This window comes from Carlito syrichta, unplaced genomic scaffold (genome assembly GCF_000164805.1).
Source record: "Carlito syrichta isolate Samal-C Ts95f unplaced genomic scaffold, Tarsius_syrichta-2.0.1 Scaffold304241, whole genome shotgun sequence".
NCBI lineage: Eukaryota > Metazoa > Chordata > Mammalia > Primates > Tarsiidae > Carlito > Carlito syrichta.
Window position 1 is genome coordinate 500,088 of NW_007248337.1, and position 12,311 is coordinate 512,398.

Here is a 12,311-nt window from a genome sequence, read left to right on the forward strand (position 1 = left end):
GAAACACTGGCTTCAAAGGGAAAATGGAAATTTAGCTTGAGTGGGAACAAACCGAATGATAAATGAAGGTACATCAAATAAAACTTAATGACACGGCTAACAGTTTTGTAAATATCTAAACAGTTAAAGAAGGCACCAGGTCTCGATTGCCATTCTCAACGACTGGTGATGGCTGGGTGGACAAGTCTGTCTATTTCAGGAACGTGGTAATAACGTTAGGCTGTGACTGTCAAGCCAAGTTCTGCAATCAGTACATCAGGAACAAAGATGGACTTTTTGGTAAATCAGTCAAACTGATATCTGGGTCTATCCCTCAATTGGTTTTCATCTGGGAGGGGTAGAGAGGTGTTGGTGTTTTCGCCTTTCCAAAACCTCAACAGAAAGAAAATACAAATGGATAAGAAAAGAAAGAAAGAGACAAAGTGACACACAACCACAAAAAGATGATTAGGGCAAAGAGAGATATGAGAATATGTAGACAGAGAATGAGAAAAGTTCGTTAGAGAGGAGGGAGAATGAGTAAGTCAGAACCATATGTCTAAGTTTCCCTTTCTCTTTATTGATTTTACTCTAGTTTACTCATTACTGCCTTCTGAAATGCTAATTGGTTATTTAATAAATGTATGTAGTTTCTAAGTGTTGTTTTTCTATGATATCACAGAATCTACTTAAATAAAATAAAGATAACTAGAATATTCCAACAGCAGATAAATTATTCTCTATAATGGAATAGTAACCAGCAAACAAAGATCCGAGATAATTTAAGTCTCTGGATCAGAAATTTTCCACCCTGATTTAAGACATTACAAATAAGTTTAAATATTTTGCAATAGAGTTGCCAACTTTTCATCAAGTCAGTGGTCCTACTTTTCAGTTAATAAATTTATAATAAAACATATCCAAAGAAGTGTAAAGTTTTATTTACTGTTCATCTGGAGGATGTGCCAAGACTTTGTTATGATCTTAATTTATACTTTAAAAAAACTATGGTACAACTGCTTTATTGTCATATATTAGATAATGTAAAAGTATACTTTCATTGAAAAGTACATTAATTACTATCTGGTAAGCGGTAATCTTTTTATACATTCAACTAACAGAGTTGCAAATCCTATTGAACAAGTGAATATCCAAAAATTTCAATGTGCTTTCTTGAAAACATAAATAAGCTTCTATGGCTCATTGCTATTTGTTATTTTATATTGAATTTGGCCAGCATTTTAAATTTGTAAGCAATAATAAAATAAAACAGACACAAAAACCAACTAATCAGAACTCGGTTGTATTTTTATTTAATGTACATTAAATTGTGTGTATTTTTATTCTTTCACATCTATGTACATTTGGGTATCAGATTCTTTTTTTTCTGTCTTCTCCAACTATAGTTGGCTGATTTGGATTGTTTTGAAGAAGCCAAAAAATGTGCCATGAACCACAAGGTGGAGCTGTGACAGTTAAAGTCATACCTGGGCATGTCACAGACTTTCATTCTAGTAATAAATTCACCTAGCTCAAATAGTTATTCAATTTAATATATACAAATACTCATTTGAGAATAAATCCATAATTCTAGAATAAAAGCACCACCCAGCAACACACACACACACACACACACACACACACACACACACACACACACAGGTTGAGCAATGAGCGGGAAATGTGGCTGTTTTCAGGAAGGACATGTTTTCATGCTATGTTAATACCTACCTGGGCATGGTACTATTGAAAGCAATTCAAATAAAGAAATAATGGAAAGGAAAAATGGTCACTGAAATGCCTAAGCAAAATAATAATAAAAAACGAAAACCATGAAAATGAGATGTTGCCTGTAACTCCACTTTGGAGATTGTGAATACATCTGGTGGTCTAGAAATGCAAGTGCAGACCTGGAGAACAGAACATGTCTTGTTTGTTTTATGTCCTTATCCTAACATGCTGGTAAGAATTCAGTTTAAGTAGAAGCATCAAACCAACCACCCTGTTTAATAGAAAGTATTATTCTAAATTCTTTCTCAATCTAAGTACCTTGAAAGAAGAAAAAATCAAATCAAGCACCTATTCTTAATGAAAGAGAACATGCTAAAAATAAAGGGTTTTTGACTGACAGTAATATGACTCTTCATAGCTTATTGACTTTGTGCAAATCCATAAACATTACATTATATTTTATTGAAATTTAAAGTCTTTTAAGAATCTCAGAATATAAGGTCCAAATCTATCAATGTATCATAACACAACCTAAGGAACACACCCCATCACCAATCCCTCTCACTCCCACTTTCAGAAGGGCTCCTCATTGTATGTTCCAACCCCAATGGCCTCTGTCTGTCACCAAAGCCAACTGGAGTAATTTTCATCTCCTTCCTCTTCTTTATCCACCTCATGAAATCCTTCATGAAATCTGGCTAGTTTCACATCCTAGGTTCGACTCAAAATTTTCATTTCTGAAATTCTCTCCATGACTGCCACCAAGGTCAGAGTTTAAGCCCTCTCATAACATCTACTGCTAATACAACTGAAGTAGGCTCTCAGATGGTTGCAACCTCCAGGTTTAGCCCTTGGACAGCTCTCCTCTAAATTTCATCTATCTATCTGGCAGAGAAATCCATCAAATATACAAATATGATTTCCTGCCCTCCACACATTCACTCCAGCAACACTGCACTACTGAGTCTCACCATCCAGTTAGCCTTTGCTCATGACCTTGTTAAGGCTTCACCTGCCCTCCCCACTTTCCTCGCCATCATTACTTGTCAATCGTTCACAGTTTGGTTTCACTTCTTTCAGGAAGCTGGAGCCTTGGGGCTTCGTGGCACTCTGTGAGCGCCACTAGTCTAGTCCCACTCCCACCCATCAGACTATGCGACACAAGCTCGTCTTAGTCATGTTTGTACTTCCATCATCTACCATGAAGCCTGGCACAGAAAGGCGTTTATTATGTCGACACTGAATTGTTTAAAATAAATGGTAAGGGAGGGGGAGGCACTGGTGCTCAAGGAAAAAGATCTGAAAGCTTGTTTTTGCTAATTATCCATTTAGACTTGATTCCTCTTTAAGGTATTTATTTTTTAGACTCTAAATATACTGTATATTCATAAAATAGCTTACAAAAGAGCCAACTTTAAAACTATAAAGTTGAGATTGTTGATTAGCAAAACATGTTACACTACATGGACAACCATATTCTTTTTCTTGTATATTTTATTTTTTAAATATAGGGTCTTGCTATGTTGTCCAGGCTGGACTCAAACTCCTGGGTGCAAGTGTTTCTCTCACCTTAGCCTCCTGAGTAGCTGGGATTACAGGCATGTGCCAACACCCCTGGCTATGACATCCTTACTCTTAACCTAAATTAGCAGTCATACTTTTGATGAGGTACCTGAGAATGTTTTTATTTAACTTACCACAAGCACCAGTTGTAATAGTTAACAATAACCAAAAAGACAACATTGATCATATATTTCAGACCATATATAAACGTTCCCAGATTTGTCTATAAAAGCGGGGTCCCTCAGATTTTGCTCAGATTGCTTCTTGTCTCCAGGCCCTAGTGGAATTTTGTTCTGATTCCTTGTCATGAAAAAGTTAGTTTCACGCATAGTTTTTAATCTGGATTTGTTTCTTTTTAACTCTGCCTCACGACATACTTTTATTCACAGCAATTACGGCACTAACAAAAAAAACACAGAGGGGATGGGATTCAGAGTGTTTACAGCTACCATTCAGTAAGAACATCTGTAAGACAAAACTATCTTTTTAGTTTGCCTAGAGAAAAAAGTGGAGATGACTATCAAAACTTCTTATTGAAAGGCAGAGAACTCTTATCCATCATGATTTTATTTCTTACTAATTGTCTGACTTTATCAAGTTATTTAATATCTCTAGGCCTTAGTTTCCTGTTCCTTAAAATGGGAACTTTTGAACGTTGCTAGAGAATGAAATAAGGTAACATGCTAACTGCTGAGAGTAGTGAGGTATCCATTAAGTGCTCAATAATTACATCTACTTTTTAATCATCACAATAAAAATATGTCACAGAAACTTCTGGCTGACAACCAAGATAAGTTTTCCATGATACCTGTCAGATCGTCCTCCCTCCAAGCTGTATCGCAGGTAATTCATACCATCCAGGAACTGGCTGCTGGGTAGTGAGTCATCACCCAGTTCTTTTAGATCCTCAGGCCTAAGGTATTCTCCCCCATCACCTGTCATGGTGTCATCGCCTTGAAAGAATCAAAGGAAGAAGTAATTGTTGAGTATAATATCAACTATAAAAATATGACCACGATTGTGAAAGACATCAGCATAAAAGCCTTGACATTAAGGAAACACTGCACACTAAAACACAGAACACAGGCAGGCAATTATAAAGTGCCAAAACTTAGAGCAACAACAGTTGATTCATTTTCTTGGTACTTACCAAGAAGAAATAATTAGCTGAATTGTAATGATTTAACACTAAGCTGGGGCAACCCCTTTTTTTTAATTTATGGAAGAAAAAATTCTAAGATGAATTCTAACTATTGATTTACTAAAACACAGATATAGTCTCCATTTGAAATGAACCTAAATTATATTTAGAAAAAAATAAGAGTTTTATAAACAATTGGAAAAACAAAGTCTATTCTTATTGATGAAAAGATGCAGGGAGTGATAGAATGCAGGATCTGTCAAGTAATATGAGCTCTACATGATGGAGCCCTTGAGCAAGAGGCCACAAGGATTATTAAAAAACCAAAAGTCGGCTTGAATATTCTCTCTTCCCTCCCCTCACTCTACTACTCCACTCCCACTCCTAAAAATCCATTGTAGTTGAGTTTTGCTTTCTGGCACCAAATTCCTAACACTGCCCAAGTTAGTATATCCGGACCCCCCTCAAAGTCCATTTGCTTTTGCATATTCCTCAAAACTCCGCTGAGTGCGGTGGCTCACGCCTATAATCTCAGCACTTAGGGAGGCAGAGGCGAGAGGATTGCCTAAGTCCATGGGTTTGGAGGTAAGAGGACTGCCTGAGCCCTGGGCAACATGGTGAGACCTCATCTCTACAATAAATCAAAAGATTTAGCTTTGCATGGTGGTGCATAGTTCCAGCTACTTGGAAGGCTAAGGCGAAAGGATCGTCAGAGCCCAGCAGGTTGAGGCTGCTGTGGCTGTGAGCTTGCCACTGCACTCCAGCCTGGGTGACAGAGTGAGACTCCCATTTAAAAAAAAAAAATCTCAAAATTCCATAACACAATAGGGTCTACATTTCAAATTTTCTTATTCCTCCCATCTGTCTTTCCCTTTTGTAAAAATTTCTGATTACACTGAGCTCCCGATTGGATGTTTGTTTCTCTTCCCCTTCATTCTCTGCATTTTGATTGAGTTGTTACATGCTATCTGCCTAAGACAGCTGCCAGGTTCAGTGCTACTAAAAGTGAGGCTTCAGAGTTTTCAAAATACCTACGGTGGCCTCAGTATGTATTCTGATTTCTTGATTATGCCTCAGAGACAAATGGCCTAAAGAAGCCAAGTCCCTAATGCTAAAATTGGAGTCTACATCCTAATCCAATGTTGGCATTAGCTGGAAAGGCACGTGTCTGGGGACTAATCTTGCCAGTGCTCTATAAAATCTTTCTCTGAGACACTTGTGTACAAAGCATGCTATTCAGTAGTACATATCAGCAATGCCAGATGGGGAGTAAGTACCTGGAGAAATTAGTAGAATGGGGAAAAAAAATTACCCAAGGTGGTCCATAACTAGAAAATTCTGCATACAGCTCAAAGTTTTACACATTTTTAATGTATTTCCCAAATAAGGTACTCATAGTCTTGCTTCCTTGGTAGGCAAAGGGAGTCTTGCCAGTCCAAGGCTAGTCCACCCCTGTCCAGATCCTCCTCCTCTCCCATCTTGCCTGCTAGATCCTTCATCTTCAACTTCCCCTCCTCTGTCGCAGATCCTGTGGCAGTCTTTCCCCTTCCACAGACAAGACATCCATGTGTCTGCCATCTTTGAAACACAGAAACTTCCCCAACTCTTAGACCTTCTTCATTTCACTCTCTTCCTCCTCTTCCTTTCATAGTCACACCTATTAAGCAGATGTTTGGACCATTGCCTTGCTAGACTCTGGTGTGGCCATGTGCTCTTTGAGCTATGGCTGTCGCCATGCTTCCTGGCTTTGGCCCCCTCCCCTACCTTGGAGAGGTGAATCTTCTCTTTCTCTCTCTCTCTCTCTCTCTCTCTCTCTCTCTCTCTCTGTCTCTAATTTACTTTTAAATAATCTATATTTTCTAATCTAAAAAACAAACAAGTAAGCAAACAAAAAAACAGATGTTTGCTAGTTTTAGCAATTAATCAGTGGTCAAGAAGTGATTTCTAACAAAGTGGAGTGGTCACAAGGGCTCCCCATCCTGACAATCCCTCATGATGCCAGCAAGAAGGAGATTCTCTGAAATGTCACTGAAGCTGCACCCTCTTAAGCAATTTTCTTTCCTGCTGAGATATGGGAAAGGACTGAAACCTGAGATGAGGAGCACCACCAAGTGTCCAGTGTTTGCAACAGAAGTTAGTGTGTCAAAGGAGACAGGTAGCGCCTCTATATTTTATCCCAGCACTCAGTCATCCTGGAGTTCTCTTGATTACTAGTGCACGTCATTACCAGCACTGATGGAGGAGTGTGCACAAGCCATCCACCCATAAATCTGTGAGAATAAGGCATATGTGAGTCACATTTCTACAGACATTTTGGTTATACGGGTGTTAAAACCCCTGAGCCCCACCCTATCATTTACAGCTGTAGAGATGAGTCAGCAAAGACGGGGATCAGCTCAGGATCCTATGAAGATGCAAAGGATTGCATTCACATCTTTGGTTAAGTCTAGGTGTTACAATTCTCTTAGAGTGAATTTTAATTTTGTCTTCTCCTTGCATTCCCCTGTCACGCCCTTCCACAGGGACATTATTTATATCGTCGCTGAGGTATGACAACGGTTTTCATACTAGGTTTAATTTTCAAATCCACCACTTAATAGCTGTATGTCACTGAACAAATGATTCGATGTCTCTAGGCCTTGTTCTCCTCACCTGAAAAAAATGTAGAAGGAAATCCATAGCCTGTGTCAAGGGGATTAAATGTGGCAAAGTACCTAGTGTGACAGAGGTTTTGTAAATATTTTATCTTCCCTTGGATATTTGCTTCCTTCTAGTTTCTTCTATGCTTCTTCAGTGTGCCACTGCTGGTTTAATCTTTGTAAACACAGATTTAGTTGTTTCAGTCATTAATGAAATATTTAAAGTATCCTGTTTTCCAGACTTTTCAACTAAGAATTCAAACACTCCACAACTGAGCCCCATATGTTTTTATGCACCAGCCAAACAAAATGACTGGATGATTTTGTCACTCTGTGTCTCTCCCCTGCACTTTCCTATCTCAAGATCTTCCCATACTGCTCCTTCCCTACTCCTGAAAGTTCTGCCACACTGTTATTAATCTCTCTTCTCTCAGCAAGTCCATGAGCCTGTGCTAGGTAACTCTATCTCCTGATCTCCCCAAGCAGATATGAAAAACAGATAGCACAGTCCCTTCCATTATACTTTAAAATTCATACATTCTCTCTGTATAGGTTTTCTAAAGCCATGCCCCCGGTTCACCTTTGATTCCACTGTGGCACCAGTTATGAGCTTTCCACACAATAATGTCACACTTATTATTTGTTCATGGGTGTCATGAGTGGATATTGCTGATTGCTTTATTATGTATATAGTAAGTTACCCTGAAAGGGCATCTATACTTATTTTGAATACTCTTTCGGGGTGCTGATACACTGTTCCTATGATTAACATAGGATGCTGTAGAAAAAACCAGGATTGGCTAAGCACTTCCAAACATATGTGGCTGCATTTTGTCCACATGGATGACAGCAGGTTTCATAAAAACACATTAGTCATACAAAACATTAAAGGGTTGGCATTGGCAATTTCAGCCAGTCAACTCCTTTACACTAATTCTCTGCATACAAAAATGGAAAACTTCTCTTACCACAAAAGATACTCTTGGTCATTCACCAATACTATTCTCAGATCAGGAGTTCCTATCACCAATAACTTTTAATTTATATTTTAATAATACAATAATTAATAATGTTCTATAATAAGCACATTAAGTTAATGAATTTATAAATATATTAATTTAATAAATAATGCACATATTAATGAATGTAATATAATAATTTAATAATTCTCCATAAGAAAACTGATTTAATAACATTTTAATAATAAAATTACAGCATGTTATGACTAACTTCATTTTATATAATAGGCAGGTCTGAGAGGTTATGTAATATAAATTGAAATTTTTATAAAACCAATAATAAATACTTTAAGTATCATTAACAGCATTAATAGCTAATGGAATTCTTTAACAATCATTTTGTAAATAGAGGGCTGTTTTTGAATTAAGTAATCGTTACCTAATTTATCCGATTTATAAATTTAGATCTTTACATAATAGCATTGCTTAAAATGGTACCAAATATACTTTGGAAACTTCTTGCTAGGTAGAATGTTTTATATTATTCATTTTTCCCTATATGTCAAATTCACCCAAAAAATTTTTTAAATTTACTTTACCTCTTTTCTTAGCTATCACAAAAATTACATTATAACTATTTATTTAATATATTTTAAACACACCTAAAATACATCAACCAAGAAGGATGATAGGAACTGCATTCATTTCAAGCAGTCTTAGTTAATAACATGTTCATGGTAAGTCATTGTCAACAAAGGATTACTTTTTCTCTAAATTTATATTCTAAGAGAGATATTAATTGTGGAAAAATATTTATAATGTTCACCAGATAATGTTATCATGTTAGTAGGTCTCAATAATAGCTGTAAAATCATTAACAGTGTAAACAGTTCATGGCTTTAAGTTTCCAAGTTAATAAAATCCACACACTCAAATGCACTCATATACAATTCCACCCATATTATACATGCTATTTCAAAATAAACAGATTAGTATTAGGCACACAGATTTAGACATCAGTCAAGTTGTTTCTACCCAGGTAAGAAAAATTAAAAGCAAAGAAAATCTTTCACTACTACAATTTCCTCTAATGGTACCTGAATCACTAAGTGCTTCCCCATCAATAAAGTGGTCACCAAACTGCTTAAAAGCTGTTTGACATATACATACAAGTAAAGATAAGAAAGATGATCCCAAAAAACAAAATATGGTATGCATATAGGAATACTGAAAATTAGTTGGCAAGTATTAAGACAGAACACAAAATTATAGTAAGTACTTGGAACTGTTGGCTTTGGTAATACCTTTTAATTTACTCATAATAACATAACAATCCAATGTTTGTTCATTCTTGTCATAAATTCTTTAAAAGCTGAGAAACTCAATGTCTATTACAATAGGTGATTTAATAAATTACTTCCAAATAGGAACATCTCAATGCAAAGTGTCACTTTATGATTTTTCTCTCTAAGAATCTAAAGAAATATCTTTATATTTTCTACATAAAATCAATTAATATTAGGCCTACTTCTACCTTCATGGCAATAATTTTTCAACCATACACATTTTTCACATACATATATGGCAGTAAGTTTCCAATCAAATACACTAGACCAACAGCTGCACTACTGAAATTTAGTTGCATATTTTATATGTTGCTTTGATGATTTTTTTAGCAGCAGATTTTTTGTTTGAGTGGAATATTATATAGACAGTCAAAATATAAAACAAAGAAAAGTCAACTACCCTAGTTGAAGTAGAGCAAGGGAGCCAGACACCCTACTGGCTGACTTCTACCCCTAGCAAGATGCCACTCCCACTCCGGGTAGTTCCTAATGCTCCTTTTAGAAAAGCAGGCTTCTCAGGACTGTGGAATCCAATGCCTTGATTTTTTTTTTTTTTTTTTGAGTTGGAGTGTCACTCTGTCGCCCAGACTAGAGTGCAGTGCCACACTTCCAGCCACAGCAGCCTCGACCTGCTGGGCTCCGGCGATTCTTCCGCCTCAGCCTTCCAAGTAGCCGGAATTACAGGCACACGCTACCACACCCGGCTAATTTTTGATATATTGTAGAGACAAGGTCTTGCCAAGTTGCACTGGCGGGTCTCGAACCCGCGGGCTCAGGCAATCCATTCACCTCGGCCTCCCAAAGCGCGGGATTACAGGCTGAGCCACCGAGCCCGGCCGAATATTTTTTTAAATCAACACTAAAACTATAGAGGGCATATTTTCTGACTTAGAGAATCACATTCTTCTTGTGAGTCCCTATTACTTGCTGCTGTGCTATTTTTTTAGCCTTCCCTAAGGCTATTTTCCTCTGTATTTAAATTCTCTATATATGAACCAATCAGAATGCAGAGATTTCTCAACTGCTGAAGAATACCCAATGATGGAGTGTACTTTAAGGACTTTAAAGCATTTGAATAAGAACATGTTTTAAACATAATTAAAACACATTTTAATGATAATTGTATTATTAAGTAGTTATTTTAACACACGACCAGTTTCCAGTTTCTTTCCCTTTTCCAGTCCTGTTATTTAATAGGCATTAGGAAAAAAGTATACTAATCAGAGCCTCCCCCACCCCACTGCCATTGTAAAAATGCGACGAGGAACCCCAAACAAACTGGAATTATTTTTTGGAGGGTGGGCCCCTTGTGGTACAGGTTCCCCCCACTAGATAAATGTTCTAGGAACCCATCGACATCAGTGTACCGGCTAGCATTGTTGTGAGAAGCTGTGTTCAGCTTCAGTGAAATTTTTTTGGAGATTCTTTCAACACATTTGTTTGCCCATTTCATGATGGGTGATATATATAAACAACCCATCAACACCATGCTGAGTGTTTAGCAGTCTTTGGCAAAAAACAGAATGACTCCCTATGCCCTACCCTCCCTATTCATTAGATCTTACCCAGAGTGACTTTTTGTTTCCCCAGATGAAAAAAGTCCTCAAAGGGAAACATTTTGCAAATGTGGAAAAGGTAGAACAAAAAATGCCAGAAGCACTAAAGGCATCAAAATCGACGAGTTCATAAACTGTTTTGAGAAGTGGAAAACGTGTCATGATAGGTATATTGCATCAAACAGAGAGTACTTTGAAGGTGCCTGAAGTTTAAACTGAAGTTTAAAATTGTGTATGAATAAATACACAATTTTTTATAAATAGATTCTGGGGTTTTTTTGGTCTCCCCTCATAAACATATTGAAATGAAGACAAAGAAGTGACTTTGAATACTAAGATGCTATCACCCACAGCACAGCTTAGTCCCTGAAAAAAAGGATGATTTGCCCATGTGTAAGAACAAGATATGCTTCAAAGAAGACTGAATAAAAGTCTTACCCTCTTCATCAGAAACATCGAGAACCTCAGTCATCGTCTCAGGAACATTTAGCTTGTGTTTTTCTGTGATGGTCTGGAAAAACAAAAATCATTAATGCTCAAGTTAAAAACAAAACCAAACAATAGATGCAAATAATCACAGAGAGGGTCATACTCAATAGCAGCAACAAGTCATCAGGCCCTGGACATTCTATCTTTTCCACATGTATACTTTGGAAACTTACTTTTTCCCATGACAACTCATTTGTTCTTTCTGAAGATAAATGATCATTTACTCCAGAGAAGTTGTACAAGAGACAGTTCATTATTTTGAGTTCTCATTTGAAAAATACGTTTTTTAGCAATGGCATTAAAAATGAGTCATATGGAGAAAGCAGATGAATGTTTTCAGGACCTCCCTAAAATGAACTTAGTGATGTTTCCAGGAGACTTCGAAAAAGAAGCAATGAACATATGCAATTTATTAAAAGCAACACCATTACCAGAGAAGATGTAAACAATGTGAAAGACATAAACTATCTGGGCAGAAAATGTGACACATCTCTTCTCGAATCAGAGGAGCAACAACAGGGAATCAATCATCTTTATAATATTTTATTGGGCTAAAGTTCTGATTTGTTGCTTATTTGACTTCCATGATAGCACTCCCGAATTGTCAAATCTTACTCTGTCATTCCTGATGTAGAGTGTAAGGTGAAGAGTGAAGTGTCTGGAGTCCAGCTGTCTGAGTTCACCACTTATTAACTATGAAGCCTTAGCAAGTCTCCTAACCTGACTGTGCCTCAATTTCCTCATCTGTGAAAAAGGGATAAATAGTACTTCATAAAATTGTTATAAAGATTAAATGATGTAATATATGCAAAAGCTCTAAGAATAGTGCTTGGCATATATTAGTACTCAATAAATATTAGCAAAATTTAATTTATTATTATTGCCATTCAATATTAAATGCATCTTAA

At 36.8% G+C, this 12,311-nt stretch overlaps 1 protein-coding gene across 4 annotated transcripts in view; it reads right to left on the minus strand.

The window, feature by feature from the left end:
- The window catches only part of ANK2 (ankyrin 2), a 93,530-nt gene extending 82,110 nt beyond the window's left edge, over positions 1 to 11,420 (minus strand). For 3 of the 4 annotated variants that reach the window (XM_008059546.1, XM_008059543.1, XM_021713117.1), the window contains exons 1-3: positions 11,353 to 11,420; positions 4,082 to 4,226; positions 1,711 to 1,722 (exon numbers count right to left, since the gene is read on the minus strand). In XM_008059546.1, coding sequence (XP_008057737.1) covers positions 1,711 to 1,722; positions 4,082 to 4,226; positions 11,353 to 11,386 — 191 coding nt within the window. In that variant the 5' untranslated portion in view covers positions 11,387 to 11,420. The remainder of the gene's footprint in view (positions 1 to 1,710; positions 1,723 to 4,081; positions 4,227 to 11,352) is intronic. The other variant, XM_008059544.1, reaches the window with a different exon arrangement.
- Between the last annotated feature and the right edge of the window lie 891 nt (positions 11,421 to 12,311).